At 38.7% G+C, this 22,624-nt stretch overlaps 1 protein-coding gene across 1 annotated transcript in view; it reads left to right on the top strand.

The window, feature by feature from the left end:
• The window catches only part of LOC127192792 (ephrin type-A receptor 6), an 877,103-nt gene that overhangs the window by 710,530 nt on the left and 143,949 nt on the right, over positions 1-22,624 (top strand). The window contains exon 12 of the mRNA XM_051150102.1: positions 9,044-9,169. Coding sequence (XP_051006059.1) covers positions 9,044-9,169 — 126 coding nt within the window. The remainder of the gene's footprint in view (positions 1-9,043; positions 9,170-22,624) is intronic.

The raw sequence follows: 22,624 nt of genomic DNA, 5'->3' as shown, positions 1-22,624 counted from the left end.
AGTACGCACAGTTCTGAAGGCTCCAACATAGAGAAAAGCCAGCCTTTTGTTTCTACAAAGTCAAACTGCCTTTGGACTATTTATACAAAGATCCTTTTAATTCAGCTTGATAAATATTACATTGAGCAAGCTCTGGAGATGGCATGTGGAGGACAACAGGACCTGCATGACCCATTCATTTCTGTTCTTTTTTTGTAGATTTATTGTTTTTGTGTGTGTGTATATATATATGTGTGTATCTGAGTGTGTTTACATGCACCTCAGGTGGGCAGTAGCCCTCAGAGTTCCGAGAGAGTTACAGGTTGCAGGTTGCCAACTGCCTGATGTGTGGGCTGAGAACAGAACCTAGGTCTTCTTCAAGAACAGTATCTTTCTTATCATCTGAGCTGTCTCTCTAGCCCGTTTCTCCCTGTTACTAAAGCGTCACAGCCCAGTGAGGAAACCAAATGTGTAAGCCAGAGTCACTAAGCACGAATCACAAGCTGAAATCATCCTGGAGATGTGTGCCAGTGGACGTTTAAAATATTGTTTTAAACATTTGAATTCATTTTCAGTCAGAACTTTTACTCTCAGTTCATCTGAATGCCTTTGTCACCGGCTGATTTACTTATTTACCGCACCTGGTGAAGCCCTAAAGGCACCTGAGTTTAGCACCACAAAACTGAGTTTAAACACTGTATCTATGGTGATGTTGTGTCTCTGCCACATATTTAAGATTTATATGAAGGCATAGGAGCTTGACTAGAGTGAATTCTTGCCAGATACGCTTGAGTACACTCTAACAAAGGAAGCAATGCCTGCCAAGGGCAGAAAGGCCTTCTAGACAGTGGGTACAGAAAGTAGTATGGAGAATAAAACAGGGGCTTCAGGTCTTGGGAGTCAGAAAGGGAAGGCAAAAGAGAAAAGTATGTACCCTGTACTCACCGACTGCTTCCTGTGCACAAAGGTATTTCCAACACACTTCATAATAAAGCAATGTCTTCAACCGACATGAGTATGCTAGGGAAGATGAAATCGGCCTGGCTTTGAACACAACAAATTTTTCTCTTCAGCTTAGTATACCTGTTAGCAGGCAGTAAATTTATTCAGCTCACTTACCTGGTAATTAATTTTCCTTGACTCACTAAATGCAAATATAAATAAAACTACTGAGCACAAACCCCACTTGGGGAAAATTCAAGAATCATTCAAAGCAACAAATGGAATAAAAATTAAGTAAACAGAGTCTTTCAGCATAAAAGGAACATAGTAAGGTATTCGGACCTAATTTTATCACCTTATCATTAAGAAAACTTAGGAATTTAAATGCTTTCTTCTAAAATGTTTATTCTAAATATATATAAAATACATTTCCCAAAGAGTATCTTTAACAACTTCAATGTTTCTTAATTCCTCTTTTTAGTGCAAAAATTAAACAAACCATAAGAGTTATCATTATATCATTTAGAAGTAATTGAAAGATGAAAATTTATTTTAACTGAACTTTAATGATGCCTGTCCTTTTTGCTCCAATATTAGATTATGACTTATTACAAATTAACACGATGAGATATATCTAAAATTTATATTACTGTGACTTGAAGGCTTAAAAAGTCAAAAGCAAAATAATACCACCTTGATTTTTAATTTATACACTTCTGAAGAATCTGCAGTGAGTTTAGGTAAGTATAGAGAAAATGCTACCATAACTGCCATAATAGTTCCATGTATATGAACTTAGAAAATGGTCCAAATTCTGATTGTAACTTTGTCTTGGATCGAACTATTTCTTGAAAACAATGGTGGCATAAAAATATTTTTCTTATTTACTTTTAATTAGAAATGAATACCAGAGCTTATGCTATAACGGGTATTTGCTTAATAAATGAATGTCAGTAGATAGACAAAAGGAGAGCTGAATGAGTCAGTCCACATTGCTTTGCTTTTTTGTTTTTTCCATTACTTTGTTTATTGTATGCATTATGGAATACAATTTATATTTTAGATGACCTTGACTTTTAAAACTTAAGTTCACTTATCGCTGGCAATAATTCCTAAATGCTCTTTTCTTCTTTCGTATAGTTCCTCCCAACTGCTGTTTCCCCTCTCTACATTCCTTCCTGCCCCCCCTCCCCCAATCTCCCACAGTTCTACTCTTTCTCCCTTTTTCTTCAGAAAAGAACTAGCCTCCCAGGGATTTTAACTAAAAACAACAATGTAACAAGATGCAATGAGACTAGGCACCGGACGTTTTATCAAAGCTGAATGGGGCAACCTAGTAGGAGGAAAAAACGGTCTCAAGAGCAGGCAAAAGAGTCAGAGACACTCTCCACTCCGACTGGTAGGAATCCTAAAAAAAAACAAAAAAACAAAAACAAAAACAAAAAACCCACCCACACACACACACAAAAAAAACTAAACAGTCATGGCATATATGCTGAGGACCTAGAGCGGACCCATGCAGGCTCCATGGTGGCCACTACAGTCCCTGTGAGCCTCTATGGGCCCAAATTAGTTGCTTCTGTGGGCCTTGTTCTTGCCCTGTCCTCAATCCCTCTGACTCCAGTGTCAGGCATGGGCTCCCTCTAGTGGTATGAGCTGAGGAAAGAATTCTTGTAACTGGGGAGAGGAAAGTGAGTAGAAAATCTTGATCATTCAGAAATGGGCGTGCCTCCGTGAAAACAATGCCTGGAATAGCGTTTGGTTTAATGGATCCCATTTTCTTAGTAAAGGTGAGTAGCTTTCCAAATCAGAAGGTGACAGTTTGCTACCTGAACAGTCACCCAAAACTCTCTATAAGATTGGAGCATCATATTCAGCCTCTGGCCCACTATAGCTGACAGACATTTGTGAGGCAGGATCTATTGAGGACTGGCTTAACCTGTCTTGGCAGAGTTTGTCCATTGACTCTGCCTGCATCCAAGTTTGCCCATTTTTGGGCAGAATTCTGTCTGTGGTAGAAATGAAGACATTTTGCCCAGTGGCTTGTTTGCCACATTTGAATCCATCTCCATAAGGAGGTTCTTTGATTCTCAGCATCCTCCTGGAGGTAGGCAGGGTGTTGCCAGGAGTTAACCTGTCTCATTGTCAATTAATCTTTAAAGTAATAAAAACATTTTGTAGGTCTCTGAGGTTTTTGAAGACCTCATCTAACAATTTTACCTTATCTTTCTATAGAATCATATGTATCTGTTGCACATAAGATGTATATCCGTGTGATAAAAATATACTAGTAGTTGACATGACCATGTCATTTGACATGATCAACTAACAACTTGTATAACTTATTTATCCTAAATACCTTGCTATAGCATTTTCAAAGTATCGGAAGTAAACCTTGTATTATAATTGAGTTATATGGGTACAATGCCTCATACACTCAGAGGAAGGATAGCAGGCTACCAAGAAGAGACTTGATACCCTATGAGCATATACAGGGGGAGGAAATCCCCCTCACAGTCATAGGGGAGGGGAGTAAGGGGAAAAGGGGAGGGAGGGAGGAATGGGAGGATACAAGGGATGGGATAACCATTGAGATGTAATATGAATAAATTCATAAAAAATAAATTTAAAAAGAAGTAAAATGAAGCTAGAAAATGTATATATATATATATATAATGTTTGTGAAGAATGATCTTACATTTGAATTCTATACCACTATATCTAAAATTAAACTTATTTTGCATCTATATAAAAAATTCTATACCAGTGAATTAAAAATAGCCTTATGAGTGACAACTGAGGCATTAAGAAGGAGATTCACTACTCTTTGTTCTGTCTTTCCTACATATTTCTGTATTCCCCCTTCTTTCTTTTCAACCCCTATCTCCAAACCTAAGAATGGCAGATAAAGTAAAAGAAAGAATCCATTTAAAGAACTGAAATGATGGAATTTTGGATGATGGAAGCTAAAATATGGATAATCCGTATTGTGTTTGCCCCTCTGCTTTTATTATGCTTTCTAATGCATATACATGGTTGATAACACCTACGTAGAAGTAACAAAATCTACTGTAATCACTACAAAGCCCTTATCTATTTATGAAAGTCTTTGAAATAAATTATTCTCACCCATACTTTTGCATTTTTTTCCTCACAAATTATCAAAAGTGGTTTCCAAAATGCTCTGGTTCTACATCACCTCTTAAAAGAAAATGTTTGAGCAACATTTTCAAGGAATATTAAGAATATATTTTGTCAGCTACTAAAAACATTTATTATATATGCATATATGTGTATATACACACACACATATACATATCTATGGCCCTTCTGCTCTTGTATTTCTTCTGCCTATTTTCCTGCACTCTGTAACATACACACACCACTCTAAATTTTAAAAACATTACAAAGGAAAGTCAGTGTTTCAGAGGGTGCAGTAGAGGCAGACCAGATAGGAACCAGAAAACTGCCTTCCTAAGGCCACGTCCATGTGTGCATGTTTCTCAAGCTCATTTCTACATTGCTTGTCTTTGATTAACTCACCATGTTGGGTTTCTACACATACATGCTAATGATTACTTGTGAAAATGTCACCTAACAAAAATATCATGAAGGAATTGCATCACAAAAAATTATATTTTCTTAGAAGGGACAGTGTTTTATTTAACTTTTTAGTGCCAAAGCTAAAATAACTTTTATTTTCTATTAAGGATTTCAGAATGAAAATGGAAGGAGAGGTCACAAAACTTCGTGACTCTTTTTCTTTATTTCCTTTTTAGAGGATTTTTGTAATGTCATGATAGTAAGATGATAGCAATAGCTAGCACTGCTTTGATTGAGTCCTAAAAACAAGCCCTACAAGGTAGGAGCCATTATCATTTTCATGAAGAAGTGGAAACACAGAGGTCTCTGTCATCATGTGTTATTTTTACACAAACACCCATTGACACTTAATTTTTGATGCAATGTTGGTCCAGAGATGCTGCTACAATATTGTTAAAAATGAGATTTTGTTTCAAAGAGTTTCCATTAAATGTGTTTCAATTATTGAAAATAGTTACCCTGTAGGCCTGCTAAGTTTCTAATATAGAAACCTAACCTACTCAAGCATGTTATCAAGTCAGGTATCAGAATGCAGGCCATTTCAACTTCTCCTTTTATCACTGTAGTCCATTATATAAACTAGTAGAAAGCAACCTTTTTTTTTTTTTTTTGAGAATTTCATATGTCAGTATTGTATCACATCTTTCCCACCCCCTCCCTCCCCATTCAACTTCTCTACTCTGCACGCCAACTCCTTCTCAAATACATGACCTCTTCACCTTTAATTACACACACACACACACACACACACACACACACACACACACACAACTCACACTCACACTTACAAATATGCACATATGCTCACAAAGCCTGCCCAGTTCATTTAGTAGTAATACGTAGGAGTACAAGTGTTAGGGGGTGACCACTTGGGATCGATAACTTATTGGAAAGTCTGCCCCTGGAGAAGACAGTCTTCCTCTTCCAGCAACAATTCATTACCTACAGCTCTTCATCTAGGCATGGCTTCTTTTAAGTGTTCCCCTTCCTTCTTGCCATGTCAATCTATAGTGTCAGGCAGGTCTAACTTAGGTGACTATATTTTTAAGATTGCATGGGTATAGCTTGCCAGACATTCCCTGGCAACAGACATCCTTGTCCCCTAACTTTTATAACATTTCTGCCCTCTCTTCTGCAATAATCATACTTAACTGCAGCATATTATTTTTCAGGGATCTACTAGCATTGGAGACATAATTTTCCTTTTGATTGAAGTACATTACATTTTGCAATGCCCCAAACCCTCTATCTATTAAGCACCAATAATGACTTCCCATGTCCTAATTTATGATGTTCTAGGGTGCCACTAAACCTGAGAGCCACTGTTCTGACGAAAGACTCAGGAAACTAACAAGCCAGAAATACAAGTATTCATGGCATAAATATTTAATAAATGTTTGCTCTACTAGGATAACTGAAACCAAAACTCAAAGAAATTGGCAATTCTCGTGCGATAGATGTTAGACATGATGAGTTCAGTTATAAAATAAATTATTAATGTGTTTCACAATTAAAATGAAAGTCAAGAGGGTGAACAACTGGAGCAATTAGCTGAACCTGCTAACATCATTTTATAACTAACCTGTTTTAGTTACTTCTATTGTGGCTGTGAAATACCCAAGGAAAACAATGTAAATCAGGAATAGTTTATCTGTGCTCAAAGATTTCAGCCTGTCCCCATGTGCGCAGACAGAATGTCAAGTTACTGGGGCCATACAGTAGAGGCTATTCTTCATCTCTTGGTGTGTAGGCAATAGAAAAAGCCAGCCCCAAAAACATCCTCCAAGTGATCTAATTTCTCCAGCTAAGCATCACCTGCTAAAGTTTCTAGAAAGTTCCCAAATAACCCAACCAGCTAAGGAGTAAACCAGTGAAAACAAACATTTCGTATTCAACCCACAACAAGTCCTAAAATCTGATTCCCTATGAATGAAGAAAAATGGTAAGATACGATTATCACAAAATGCCTGGTCTCAGCTGAATATGTATCCATGCACAGCACCTTTATCGGGTCCCATTAGCTTTTTAAAAAGCAACAGTTCTTTGAGAAACAGACACTATGATAAACGAAATACTTTTTAACCATAGTAAAGGAACATAACAAAGACATTATGAAAGGTGCAGTAAGTTTAGGGGCATGAAAGCTGCCATTAGCTATGACAGCTGTCACAACAGCACAGTAATCAATGTAATCATAGCAATAAAGAAGTATTTGTATTTAGTTATTTTCAAGGAGTTAAAATAATGAGCACCTTTTCTAAGTTGGTAGGTTTTTATGGTATTCTCAAAAATAGTAAACACAAGACATCTCAAAATGTGCACTGTATTTGTATTACTCGGAATCACTGCTCTAGAGAGCTTGCCTTCATAGTCATTTCATTTATATCCTTTTATTCATTGTTCTATGTGACATAGGTAGCCTTTTCACTGAGATTTAATATACTTTAATCAATCTTTCTATTATTTGGTTTTAATAAATCATTGTCAGCTAAAATTTTAGTTTTTAATATATGTCTATTAATACATATTTTAAATATATACATAAAATATCTGCCATTTTAGTTTACATAGCATTCATAAAATAAAATCTGTACTTATTGCAGTCATTTTTCTATTATAACAGCATCATTTCTTTTCTGACTTTAAATAAGAACGCTATGTGCCTATATGAGATTACATCCACCTGGCATTCAATGAAATGCCATCATTAGTGACGAGTGTTTTCCAGATAATGATAAAGCACTTCAATGTAGCAAATGCTTTCTGTGGGAGACCTTACACAGAGGAACTCTTTGTGATCAGTGATGAAAACGCTATGCAGTCACATGAAAAAAAAAAATGTTTTTCACTATTCTTTGAAGTTCTGCCAGTGTACTCCCTGGTCTGCTCCTGGGTACTTGTGACATATCTCTTAATGTTCAAAGTACTTCGACTGTGCTATGAGTTCTGGCCAAAGTACAGAGATGCTCCCAACTTTAACCTACTTCTGACAAAGATTTTGTGTTGGAAATAGTTTATTAGTTACTACTTGTCTTACTGGTGTGAGGTAATACCTGGAAGGAAACAAGGAACAAAGAGTTAACTTTGGCTTACAGTTTGAGGTGATACAGTCCCTCATTGAAAGAGGCACAAGTGAAATGGTATAAGGAAGTTCTAATCACAGTATTTCAACAGAGTAGACATGGACTGGGGCCAAGCTTCAAATCCTCAAGGCTCCCCCCACAGTGATCCACTTCCTGAAGCAAGACTCTATCTTTATTTTGTTCCATAATCTTTTAAAACACCGTTAACTAGCTAATGACCTAGTATTCAAGAACAGAAGCCTATAGAGATTTTATACTCAAACCACAAGACAGAGTAAAGTCTCTTCACAAACTTGGGACTTGCTGAACAAGATGCATGTACTTTTGGTGAACAACTAGAATTTCACTTTAGATTGGCCATGTGGATCACCAAAGTCATCCATTCACTAATGCTGAGTGGCTGTTAAATTTTTTTCAGAGTGATTGTGTTGTCTTCCAGTCATCAAGAAGCCAACTTTTAATGTTTTTATTTCAGAATGCTATTTTCCAACTCACATACAAAGGATAGTAAGCTCCAAATAGGGATTTGTTCATTGCTTATATTCACTCCACCATGGGGTTTGTCCTTGTAGCCTGCCAACTCTGTGACATCGCTCCCCATCTCTAGACCTAAGTGTATTAGTTGGATAGACACAAGTCTTAATGGATGTGCTTTTCTATTCTAATACCCTTACACTCTGTGATTATATGATTTGCTCAATGACTTTCCAAACACTTTATTGTTGTTTTACTTCATAAAATGAGGGGGAAAAATGCTTCTACTTTTGCAAACTCTCATCATGCCCTTAACAAAAAAGTATGATGAGTTAAGGAGAGTGACCTATGTTTGTTGTTTTATAAATATTTTTTAAAGCATGCAATAAATATTAAAATGCTATGCTCGTCTCAGGTACTGGAACTGATGCTCCCAGAGCAAAGCACTGTTTTTTTTTTTTTTTTTTTTTTTTTGTTTGTTTGTTTGTTTGTTTTTTGGCACAGCATGGGTTTCAGATGCTACTGGGGCAATCTTCTGTATATTTATCATTCATGTAGGTGTGGATAATGCAGAGGATGTCTGTGACTGACAATCATGTCTATCTCATCATTGCATGACCTACTCTTGGAAATAAATGCAGATTTAGTGGTGCATAACTTTAATACCAGTACTAGCCAATCTGGTCTACATAGAGAATTCCAGGCCAGACAAGGTTGCATAGTAAGATCTTGCCTGCTTCTAAATCGTTAATTTTAATTAGTTGAGAGGGTCTTTCTTCTCAAGAATAATAGAATGATCTTACAATTTTTTTTTGAGAAAAACTATATCCCGATCATTTAATTTCATAACTTTCTTGAAATACTTATTGCCATTATTGATTTGAGGCTTAATTGCACGTAAATGATCATTAACTTTTTCATGGATAAGACTTTGATTAACGTCAATTTTTCTTTCTTCCAAGGATCATTTCCAGCAATTGGGGTAGAAGCTTTCTGCCCCAGCTTCCTGAGGGCTGGATTTTTAAATAGCATCCAAGCACCACATCCAGTGACAGCTGGAGGATCTCTGCCCCCGAGGATTCCTGCTGGTAGGTATCCCGGCTACACTTCTCTACGACCACATAAACCAATATAACTCTTTTAAAGATGAATACTTCTAAAAGAGGTTGAAAAGAAATGTATGTGACTCTGTAGTACAGCAAGCACAGTTATATCTAGTGCTGTGAAAATAGCATCAAAGAAGGGGAAAGGATTCGCTTTCCAAGTGCCTACTTAGCATGGAGCTTAGGTAACCGAGAACTAGAGCCACCTTGACACTTGGAATGGACCACAAAAGAGAATTGAAAATTAAGTATGTTGACGGAAAGAGTAATTGGATAAGTCTTTAGAGATTTAATTAAAGTCCCTTTCACTAAAGGAAAATGATTTGAAGAAGAGCCAGAAAAAGTTTTGAAGAAAATTTTGAGATAGAAAATTAACATTCAGTCCTTTCTAAAATTAATAATCTGACCAAAATTATGAAATAAAATATAGCATATCTTTCTGAACTTTAAGAATTTAGTAAAATTTTCATGAGTTATTCATAGCGCCACTAGTACAAATCTTTGGTTCCTATCATTCAGGTCTGAAGCTGTCATACTCCACTGTACCCAAATGATACAGACCTACCTTGTACTTGACTCTTAATGGGTTTTTTTTCCTGTTTTATTGTTGTTGTTGTTGTTGGTGGTGGTGGTGGTGGTGGTGGTGGTGGTGGTGGTGGTGAGTTCAAGACAGAGTTTCTCTGTGCAACAGCCCTGGCTGTCTTAGGGCTCACTCTGTAGACCAGATGGCCTCAAACAGAGATCCATCTGCCTCTGCCTCCTGAGTATTAGGACTAGAGGCGTTGGCCAGCCGACTCTTGATGTTTTTAATCATAATTCTTGTGTATTTATCATAGTGATAGTAATGGTATAAATTATGCCAGTGCTTTAAGTGTATCCAAGAGGGCTGGCACACTCAGCAGGTAATGGAACATTTGGCAAGACTGGGAATCCTAACTTTTCAAAAGTCTCAAGATGTGCATTTGTTTACTCTTCTTAACATAATGCCAACTATTCTTTCAATTATTCTTATATTTTCCTCTTGTCTGTTAATTAGTCTTAATACATAAAATCAACTAACAGTATACTTACTGTTAGTTGATGTATACTTTGATGTATGTGGACTGGAACCACATACTTAGGTTGCCCAAATTCCATGTTGCAACATGGCAGTGATTTAATGAAGTGGTTTTTAGGGTTTATTTATGTATATGTAACTCTGTAACTAGAGTGACAGAGGGTTGTGAGTGCCATGTGGGTGCTGAGAATTGAACTTAGGTCCTCTGCAAGAGCAGCAAGTACTTCAACCTGTATGCCATCTCTCCAGGGCCCTCATGAAAAGTTATAAACCAAGATACTTTTTGAGTGCATCAGTAGCATTGGACAGGCAGTTACAACGTGGAGGACATGCCGTAGGCCTCACATGTTAGAGTGTTCTTAGCTCTTCTGTTGTTAGAAGGTAAGGATCTGTTTTATATCCCAGAAGGCTGTAGCTAAGAATATTAGGTCACGCGGTAGAATGGACAATAAAGATTTACTGGCAGCTGAAGTAGAAGCCATCAATATTGTTTTTAAAAGCCACCTGCAAATCATTCAGAGTTTCTGTCTTCATGAACGGGCCCAAGGAGTTGAGAGGCAGAGAGCCATCAATGCTCAGCTTTGGCATGAGTGGAGTATGTATGGCCAGGGGAGTGCTTGGGATGACACCGAAGCTATTCTTGTTGAACTGCATGGCAAAGTCTCTCATATACTGCAGAGCTTTGTTGGTGAAGTTCATTTCCATGTAGATGTACCCTTGGCAGTGTGTGAATGTACCTGAGATCTCCAAGCCTTTTAGCCTTTACCTCAGGTAGCCAACGGCCTTAGGAGCCACGTATCCACCAGTTGTCATGCCTATCCCAGTGGAAGGCTCAAACAGATCATTCAGACCGCTGCTGACCACAGCAGGAGTAGGTGAAGGAGTGAAAGTTGCAGGCCCTGACGACGGGACAAAGGACTGTCCTACTGCCGGACTTCCTCCAAGGCCCCCGCCAAGGTCACTGCCAAGCAAGCTGTCCAATACTGATGTCTTCTACTTCAGCTATGTCATCCCACTCAATGTGCTTTTTGTAGAAGACGGCAAAATGGAGCGCCAGGTCTTCCTTGCAACATGGAAGGATATTCCTAATGAAAATGAACTCCAGTTTCAGATTACGGAATGTCATTTAAATGCTGACACAGTTTCCAGCAAGTAGCAAGACAACACTGTTGACATCATTGTGACGAGGAACCTGGAAGGGCAAGGCATGCTGCACTAGTCCCGGAAGCTCACTAATGGCGTTTGGATTTTGGCAGAGCTACGGATCCAGCTAGGAAACCCCAATTATACGCTATCACTGAAGTGTAGAGCCCCTGACGTCTCTCAGGACATCTATCAGGTCTAACGACAGCATTTTGAAAAACTAATAAATGAGTCCTGCACACTGCAGTCACCCTGTAATCGGTGCAAGCCAAGAACTCTAAACTGGAAGAAGTCGTACTGCGGTGTGTCGAACCTGACACCAAACTCTGCGGCACCCACCCCGGTAGGGAGCAGTCATCCTGTGCTGACTGTAGCATTCACCCAGTTGGGTAGGTTAGCTCCCTGTGACATCTGTAATCGCTACTTCCGTCACTCCCAACCTCTGCCCCCTGCTGCCGCTCTGTCCTTCCTCATGAGCTTCTCCTTGCTGTGCCAATGGCTAGCTTTTTCTACACCCACTTTTGAGTATAGTTTGATATTTTGTAATTGAAAGCTCATACCGTAAGCCGGAAAAGGCAACAAATTAAAGCAAGGAGATGGGGGGGGGGGGGCACGGAGGGGGGGCGGGGGGGGCGGAGTGGAGAGTTACTGGCCAAGATAACAAGATATTTGGTTTAGACCTGCAACTTTCTAACTTCTCTAAAGTTGGGATGATTCTATCAGCTCTGTAAAACACTTGATGTATGTTTGGTTTCTTTCTGAAAAATTAATTCACATTATAATTTTATGTAGCCTTAGTTTATATAATTAATATCTCAGTGATTAGCACTAGTACTTCAGTGGTTTATTCCTAATATTAGTGGCAATCTGGTGAATTCGGATACAGCTGACAGAAATGACATTATGAGATCTAATGGTGATTTGAGTTATTTGACAGTCCTATCAAAAAAAAATTTGAAATAGCCCTTGCCATTTAGCCACTGGGAATGAGAAAAGGAAGATGATATTCCACAGCACAGACATACAATCTCCCTTCCAGAGAAGGATCTGAAGAAGCGCCCTAACACTCCCCTCTTCTAGGCTTTATGCCTAACTTGCCTCTAGCTTTTGTAGGAGAAAAAAACTCCATTTAGTTTTCATGACTTACATACAAATCAGGTGAAACAAAATTGCTGTTTAAAACATTTATAGATCTCAATTTGTTCCTGTTCCCTTCAAACTGAAATTAACTCAGCTCACTCTTCCTGACTGAAAATCCTCTCCTAAGAGGTCCCTGTGCACTTTCACACCTAGCAGCGAGGCCTGCCACAGTTTCAAAGGCAATTTGCATTTCCTCTCATTCAACTCCAGCCAGGTTCCCAAGAAGTTCCTTCATAATCTTCTGTTGAGAGGAGCAATCCAGTCATCACATGACATTCTTACTATTTCATATACTTCCTACCTGACATATTCCTTTGTCATGTAATATCCACATGTATGTTCCTTCAGGCTTAGGGTATCAACCCTAGGACAGGAAGCATGTTCCTTTCCCATCACTTCCTCTCAGCACACGCTCCGAACCAGCTGAAGGACGATGCCTGCTGGACGTCTACTGATTGATTTTATGCCACAGAAATGGATGGTCTCTCAAAACATTTCCTGTGTCTTTGATGAATTACCACACCACTTCGAGTGCTGATGTTAACTTGGTTCCTGTTAATCAAATTCAAATGAGATGTGCAAGTATGTTTTGTTTAGAAATATTGATCCTTTGTTTATGCGGCACATCCTGCTGTTAAGCAACAGTATTTCTTACAGCATTTATTCCTAACTTAACTTCATTGCTAGAACAATCACTGGATCATGAGACCCAAAAAATAGACAGGCTTGTCAGTATTTGTGTAACAACAGTCAATCATTTGTGAATTTCTTATTTCTAGACAGGGCATTTTAAAGGGTTATTTTTCTGAGTCTAAGATAGAGAAAAACACTAGGATGCGTTGGCCAGTGCCACATAATACATGGGAACAAGTGGAACTTTAAAATAGGAAATTCAGAAAAAAAGTAAGCATTGAAAGTCCACCTAATATTTCCTCTGTGGTTAATTTTAGAAACAGGTGTCACTCCAGAGTGGCACCTCAGTTTGCCTGTCTGCACCATGACTATGACTCTTCTTCTTTGCCTTTCAGAGTCTCTTCATTGTGTGGCATGCGTCAGGTTCAAAGGAAATGGCCAGTCTGCTTAGACTCTGCTTACCCGGAACTGAATAATTGTAAAATCTAAACAAAAAGTGATTCAGACACAGATGTGCAGTTTCTGAGTATATAACGTATTTATTTTCTCAGAAAGATATTTTAATAGTTCTTAAATTCAAAGATCCAAACCTTTCTACAGCCATATCTCTGTTCATTGGTTAGCTACAAGGAAATGAATTCACAACCCAGCTTTGTGTAAGCCACTAACATTTCAACTGTACCATTTTCCCAACAAAGGACTCACAGCCCTGAAAAAAAAAATATTAAAATGGCTCCATAGCCTGCATAACAAATGGCAAGATTTTCCTTTCTCTCCTCCATATAAAATGCTACCTAATACGAAGTTAGGGGAAATATTGTGTGTACTGTTAGCATGTCTAAAGATTTTTTATAAGTATACACTTTAGGTGTTCAAATTAGGCTAGTAGTGATAAGTTTGAAGCCACAGGAAATTTTGTGCCTGGTGATGATGATGGTCTCAGCTCTGGGCCCATACGGAGACTTCAGAAAAGAAATAACACTAATAATTATGACTAGGTGACAGGTTTGAATGGAGTTAAAAATATGATGAGGAAATTTAACATGAATTCAGTGTACCAAGTGAAATCAATACTGGTAAAGTATACATTGAACTTTAAATGTGATCAAACAGCAGTACATGGTTTCTTTATATTTTCTTTTTTTTTTTTTTTTTTTATTAATTTATTCTTGTTACATCTCAATGTTTATCCCATCCCTTGTATCCTCCCATTCCTCCCCCCCCCCATTTTCCCATTATTCCCCTCCCCTATGACTGTTCCTGAGGGGGATTACCTCCCCCTATATATTCTCATAGGGTATCAAGTCTCTTCTTGGCTACTTGAAGCATGCTAAGAGGCTAGAAGAAGTGTAGGCCATGACTTTGTCCTAAAACATTTCAAACCCAGTCATTTTCAGCATACCAACTACCCATGGTGATGATTATTAATTTTCTAGAGAATATACCAAAAATCCCTTATTTAATAAACTATCATCATACTTAGTCTAAATACACCTTACACAATTCACTTTATAAGTAGTCTTCAGGATGAAAAACTCCTGTTATTCCATTGAGGGGTATAGCTGCTATGTATTTTGCAGTTGCAAATCTTGCCAATTACCCAAGATAAATTACAGGCGGGTGTGTCCACATGCCTGCTTATGTCGAGAATTGAAGAGAACGGAAATAGATAAAATACGTGAGGAGAAGTTCCAAATAGTCCACTCAAATGTACTGTAGCACAAAAGGTCCCTCTTCCCCTGTATTACTAACTGCCAATTTGTTCCTTCCTTGCCATGAGTTCAGCCCTGACCCACCCACTTCAGTCCCTAATCAAGAGGTCACTCTTTCTAAAAATCTCTTTCTCTAATGTTTTGGCTGCTGAAACCTTTAGAGGAAAATCCAGAAGAATGGCCTAGGAGAAAAGAGAAGCTAAGTTGCAAACTCAGGCAGGTCTAGGCAGGCCACCATGATTACCACTACCTTTGGTGAGAGAAGCACTGAGGGGCTGGGTCACAGACAGAACAGCAGTACACCAAGCCTTCAATGCACAAGGAAGATAACCTCTGTGACTGTCATGCTAATCCATTAACAAGAAATGCCTCCCATAAAATATTTGCAGTATTGGTAGTTCCAGGTTCGCTTTTTTTTTTTTAATGAAACACCCTATAGGATATACTTTATAAACAATGCAAAAGCCAGATCAAGACCCAAGTTGTATTTTGTCAGCTGGTTTATTGTTCAAAGTCAATGGACTTGTGAGAGCGGGTACATACTCTGATTTATCAAAAAGTACCCCAGAAGTGGGGACATTATTTAAAATTAAGGAAGAGAGCTTCAAAATATTATTTGGAAATATTTAAAAATCAGAATAGGAACATACACTACATTGAAGTTATTAAAATCTACAAACATTAGGCTTGAGAAACATCCATGCAGTTTATGAGATAAAAGAATCCTATGGGCAAGTCACTTTTGGAGGAAAGTGAGCCCCATCTGATCTAAATGAAAGTGCGGTGGTTCATTGGCCTCCATCCCCATGCCCAACATTGAAATCTAAGAGAAAATTAAACACTGTAGACTCTCTTCCGCAAGAAGGCATGCACAGAGTCATGTGTGCCAACACTTGTAAATTTGGGGTGCTGGGGGTCTCCAGGCAGCCTGAAGCTCAGAAAGTAAGCACGTGATCCCACAGAAGTAGATCTTCTGCTCGGAATTAAACATGTTGCCATTGTATAGACGGGCGGCACATTATAAAGGGAAGAAAGCAGCTGCTGAGCACATTTGATAGCAAACTCTTGAACAGGTTCTCAATTTTTTTCTTGTCTGCCAGAAAGACTTTTTTTTTTAAAAATTTCAAAAGAGCCTTTAAATAATCTCTCATCCATTTATGTGTGTCTATTCATAATCTTTCACATGCTTTACCCTTTGACCTCAGAGAAGGCTTCTTTATTAACATAAAAGCTTCTCTTTATCTATCATTTGAATAAGTTTGAATCTTAAAAATATAAATGTTACATATTTAAATTCTCACTAAAAACATACCCAGTACCTAGAAATCTTGTTTATTATTATAGATTATGCCATTTATTTTGGTTCTAGTTAAAGACATGGTCAAATCTTTTGAAGGATTTGTCAAAGAATCATTTTCTTCTTCAGAAGAAAAATTCTACACAGACTTGTGAATCAGCATTTCATCTTGGCATTGACTGGAGCTATTTTATAGGTGTTTCCTCCCTAATTAGAAATGCCAAAGGAACCTGGCTGGTCTGGTACCGCTTTTCCTCCTGAGAGCCATTCCCTCAGGGTGGAATGCATGCCCTGTTGGGCAGCTGGGGCACTTAAGAACATGAGTTGGAAACCAGTCCTGGGATGCATAAGTCTCCGCTCGGCACTCAATCTTGTGCTTTGTAGGGCAAAGCACAGTGGAAGCCGGGCTCTGACACAATGTGGGCCTTTCACGGTTCTTTGCACAGACGGCTTTCAGAGAGCGCACGTAGCTAAACTGAACTGAGAAAGAGAAATTAAACATCTTGTAAAAGTTGCAGCAGAGATTTGAACATAAATAGTAACTTCTCCAGGTGGGAAGAAGGTAAACAGTGATCTAATTATGCATGATGCATTTAGCAATTGTTTTCTCATTATAATTAAAAGTTCATCATAAATAACTATGTACATAGCATTATAAGCAGAGGTCTGAGTCTGCAGGGCACTTGCCAGAGTGTCCCAGGGAACTTGTTGAGAAATCCGGGTTCTTATGTCCAAGGGCAATGAATTAGAAAAGGAGAGTGTGGCTAGAAATAGAAATAAAGACACATTTTTTTTTGTAAATAAATAAATCTTTTTTTATTAATTTATTCTTGTTACATCTCAATGTTTATCCCATCCCTTGTATCCTCCCATTCCTTTCCTCCCCCTCATTTTCCCATTATTCCCCTCCCCTATGACTGTTCCTGAGAAGGATTACCTCCCCCTGTATATTCTCATAGGGTATCAAGTCTCTTCTTGGCTACCAGCTGTCCTTCCTCTGAGTGCCACCAGGTCTCCCCCTCCAGGGGACATGGTCAAATGTGAGGCACCAGAGTACATGAGAAAGTCATATCACACTCTCCACTCAACTGTGAAGAATATTCTGACCATTGGCTAGATCTGGGAAGGGGTTTAAAGTTTACCTCCTGTATTGTCCTTGGCTGGTGCCTTAGTTTGAGCAGGACCCCTGGGCCCAAATCTCCCTATCATATTGTTCTACTTGTAGATTTCTAGGACCCTCTGTATCCTTTTATTTTGCTATTCTCCCATGCGTCTCTCATTTAGAGTCCCAATAGGATGCCCTCCCCTCTGTCCCAATTTCCTGGTAAGTGAAGGCTTTCGTGGGACATGTCCCTTGGGCTAGTATGCAGATATAAGTGAGTATATACCATTTGATTCTTTCTGCTTCTGGGTTAACTCACTCATTATGATCATTTCTAGCTCAATCCATTTATCCACAAATTTCAGGAATTCCTTGTTTTTAATAGCTGAGTAGTATTCCATAGTGTATATGTACCACAGTTTCTTTATCCACTCTTCTACTGAGGGACACTTAGGCTGTTTCCATGTTCTGGCTATTATGAATAAGGCTGCTATGAACATGGTTGAGCAAATTTTCTTGTTGTGTGCTGGAGCATCTTCTGGGTATATTCCAAGGAGTGGAATAGCTGGGTCTTGAGGAAGCCCTATTCCCATTTTTCTGAGATAAAGACACATTTTTAAAAAGGGAATATATTACCCAGAGTAAGAGCAAGCTAGCAAGTGGAGGGAAGAGCTTGTGCTTCAAAACCTCTGTGTAGGAGCTACACGACACTTTATAGGTCATCCACAGAGCATCCCCAAACAAAAGAAAGCAAACCATTAAACTAAAACTTCCTCAAGATTGGATCTGAACCCAGTCTGAATACTAAGAACAATAAAGCAAATGGCAGCCTATGATGGTGTGGATGTGGGGACACAGGAGCCAGGGACACCTATTGACTGTTGGTGAGCATACAAACCGGTGCAACTGCTGTGGAAGTCAATGTGGACGTTTTTCAAGCTAAGTCTACCATATGATACAGCAATTAGCACTCCCGAATATAGGACTGTATATCCTACTGTGGAGATATTTTGCCATCAGCACTCATTTCTGCTCAACACACAATAGCCAGGAAGAGCAAACAACCTACATGTCAACCAACTGGTGAATGGATAATGAAATATGGTTCATGTACACAATATATGTCCATTTCCATTGGATTCAACAAACATGTATATTGGACGTAGTGTTCAACTGTAAAGCAGAGTAAGAATATGGGACTCTTAAGTAAAAAGATGGAGCTGGAAATAATCATTCTGAGTGAAGTAACCCAGATCTAGAAAGACAAAAATCTATGTGTTTTCTCTCGTATGTGGATGTTAGCTTTCAATCTTTAGATATATCTGTTTAAATGAAAGTACACAAAGAAGGGGAAAAAATTAAGAAAAGAAGTCATGGTGTGGGAGGATTTCACTGAAACAGAGAATGTAACTAGTAAGAAAGTGAAAGAGGAAGGGTTAAATTAGGTAGCAGATGGGAGGACAGGGTACAGAGAAGGACAGCTAATACTGTATGTTAATTTCAGTGTAATTTTCTCCAATCTCTAGTCTACCATACTAGTGTATACTGAATATATACTATAGATATTTGTTTTATTTTAAAGTTACTGGCAATTCTCTCCTGGTGTGATGATACAGAAAACTGGACAACTTTATAACATATCACTTATGCAACCAAAGGCAATTTTGAAGCCAGAAGCACAACATCTTCTCACCACTGGGAAATGCAGAGTTTCCTGACGACCTTTTAGAGCTCTTAAAAGATTCAGGATGTAACAGCATCTCCAATGCCTTCCCCAGAGGAGGTGAAAAAAATATTTTTGCATTACCCCTTTTATAAGTTCTCATATGTGCCCCTTACAAGTAAATTTACAAGTGTGAAATTCTGTTTGCTTAAGTGCCAATTGAGAAGATGATGAAAATTACTTTAAAAAATCCTATACAATGCCGGGCATGGTGGCGCACGCCTTTAATCCCAGCACTAGAGAGGCAGAGGGAGGCTGTGAGTTCAAGGCCAGCCTGGCCTACAAAGTGGGTCCAGGACAGCCAAGGCTAACACAGAGAGACCCTGTCTTGAAAAAAAAAAACATCAGTATACAATAGTCTTAGAACGATTATCATAGTTTGGGATGTGGAAGAAGAAAAACCTCAAGATTTTACCAGCTGTTTTCATTACTGTAAGTAGGCACTTACTAGTTATGTAAATTATCTTTGGTAGCTACAGAAGCACATAGGCTGTAATTCCTTTTCAGAATGTTTCTGTAGGAGGACATAAAGGGTTAGGGTGGCTTTCTATGCTTTCCAAATGACTGGTGGAGACTTCAGTGTTATTTCAAGCTTCATCAAGATGGACAAGTATTTGAGCTCTGAAAGTTGCTGTTTAAGTCCCGACTTTTGCCACTTAAACCCTCAATACATCAATGAGTTCTCATGTTAAGCCAATGTAATAATTGCATTCATTATAGGAATGCTATGCAGATGAAATTAGTTTAAAAATGAGTGTCCTAACTTGTACAACCACTTTAGAAATCTATCTGGCGCTTTCTCAGAAAACTGGGAATAGGGCTTCCTCGAGACCCAGCTATTCCACTCCTTGGAATATACCCAGAAAATGCTCCACCACACAACAAGGACATACGCTCAACCATGTTCATAGTCACCTTATTCATAATAGCTGGAACATGGAAACAGCCTAAATATCCCTCAGTTGAAGAATAGATTTAAAAAAAAAAAACTGTGGTACATTTACACTATGAAATACTACTCAGCTATTAAAAACAAGGAAATCCTGAAATTTGTGGATGAATGAATGGAACTAGAAATGATCATACTGAGTGAGTTAACCCAGAAGCAGAAAGACTCACATGGTATATACTCACTTATACTTGGGCACTAGCCCAAAAGGCATGTTCCATGAAAGTCTTCACTTACCAGAGGATTGGGATAGATGTGAGGACATCCTACTGGTACTCTAGGTAAGAGAAATATAGGAGATGGGGAAATAGAAGGACCCAGAGGGTGCTAGAAACCTACAAGAAGAACATCGTGATGGGCAGATCAGAGCCCAGGGGGTCTGCTTAAACAGTTGAACTAACCAAGGACAATACCAGTAGTAAACATCTAACCCCTACTCTGATCTAGCCAATGGACAGGACATTCTCCACAGTTAAGTGGAGAGCAGAGACTGACTCTGACATGAACTCTGGTGCCCCATATTTGACCACCTCCCCTTGGTGGGGAAGTCTGATGGCACTCAAAGGAAGAATAAGCAGGCTACCAAGATAAGACTTGATAGCCTATGACATATGCTTTTAATGTGATTATTAGTATCATTATTGTTATATTACTCAGACAAATATGGATGCAATCAAAACTCTAGAAAGCCAGTCTTAATGAAGAAGGAAAAGTGCTGAGGAGTCTAAAAGGAGTTGGCCAGAAGGGAATAGAAGGCGGAATTGAGATAAACAAGTTATATGCACATATGAAATTATCAAACACTAATCAGAGGAAGTGCGATTATTTCCAAACACCCATGTCAGGTGATTCACAGGTGCCTGTAACTCCAGCTACAAAGGATCCAATGCCTCTGGCCTCCACTCATGTGTATATACCACATAAACAGACAGAGAAAGGGGTGCATGTACATACACTTAAATAAAATATTCAAAGATAAATAAAAGCCTATGCTGTTGAAATTATATAATGCAGCCGATGCCTTCCACTTCTCATAGTGAACAGCATGATAGAACTGGATGTCATTAGCAATTATTTCTATTGTCTATGTGACATTACCTGACAAGAAGAACTCTTTTGCCTGTATGGAAATTTCTAGTAGGAAGGAAAACATTATTGAATACTGTGTGGCTCATTGATATAGATGACATGTCTCACTGCAACTGCAGAAAGTGAGGTTTGGTTGGGGTTCTGTGGTTGGTTGGTTGGTTGGTGGTTGCTTGGTTTAGTTTTACACCATTCATTTCCTTTTAAGTAAATATAGACTAAGAACTGTTATCGTTTTCGTAAGTGTAGACACTCCTTTCTAGTTTATAGTCAGTTGTTCCTGTCACTGCATGCCATGTTTTATTCTACAGCATTTCTCCAAGAGCATCAGGATCACCTCTAAATTAAAAAAAAAAAAAAAGAAAAAAGAAAAAAAAGAAATGAGGAGAAACATGGAACACAATGTACTTGGCTATTAGTCATCAAGAGTATTGGTACAGAGTGTGGAAAGCACACAGCTAGTGAAGGAAGAATAAGAAACTTTTTCTGGTAGAAGCTATTTTTTAAGAACTAATGTAATATGGAATTTAAGTGAAAAATAGCCACCTTATGAGAAGCAATTTTGTTTATTAAAACAAGTGGAAAACTGTTGGTTTCAGCTACAGAATGTTGGTGAGCCTTTGAGACTATAAGGGGAGCTACTAACTATACTGCTCTTGGTCGTTTTCAGTAACAATCCATCATAATCGTGACAAGCAATCCTTAGCTTAGGATCCACTAGCAGCCAGTATAGAAGGTGATATATAATAGTGAGGTATGGATTGATGCCTTCGTGACATTACTGGGTGATTCCATATTTAGTATTGAATACTTAGGTCATTTTCCTCACTTCTGTGACCAAATGCCTAACAGGCAGCAACCTGGGGGAGGAGTGATTAATTCTCACTGGCCCTTCAGAGGACAGAGCCCATTGTAAAGGCTAACGCATGGCAGCCTGTGAGAAGCTGCACATCTCATGAGAGATCAGCAAAGAAAAAAACAAAAGACTTATACACAGATGTCTTTTTCCTTTTGTTCTTTTTGTTCATTCTAGCCCTCAGCTCAAGGAGCGGGGGAGATACTGCCCACATTTAAGGCAGGTCTTTCTAAAAGCACCCCAGTGACACACCTGAAGGTATGCTTTTCCAAGGATCTAAGTGTTTCTTAGTCAAACTAAGATGATTATCAAAATTGACCATAACAAGTCCACACCTTTTCTTTTTTTAATATATTTTATTAATTTATTCATATTACATCTAAATTGTTATCCCATCCCTTGTATCCTCCCATTCCTCCTTCCCTCCCATTTTCCCCTTACTCCCCTCCCCTATGACTGTGACTGAGGGAGACCTCCTCCCCCTGTATATGATCATAGGGTATCAAGTCTCTTCTTGGTAGCCTGCTATCCTTCCTCTGAGTGCCACCAGGCCTCCCCATCCAGGGGACTTGGTCAAATATGGGGCACCAGAGTTCATGTGAAAGTCAGACCCCACTCTTCACTCAATGGTGGAGAATGTCCTGTCCATTGGCTAGATCTGGGTAAGGGTTCAAAGTTTACTGCACATATTGTCCTTGGCTGGTGCCATAGTTTGAGCAGGACCCCTGGGCCCAGATCTGCC

The sequence above is a fragment of the Acomys russatus genome, chromosome 8, assembly GCF_903995435.1.
Source record: "Acomys russatus chromosome 8, mAcoRus1.1, whole genome shotgun sequence".
Taxonomy (NCBI): domain Eukaryota; kingdom Metazoa; phylum Chordata; class Mammalia; order Rodentia; family Muridae; genus Acomys; species Acomys russatus.
Note: the sequence above shows the minus strand (reverse complement) of the source record. Positions and strands in the feature narration are given on the sequence as shown.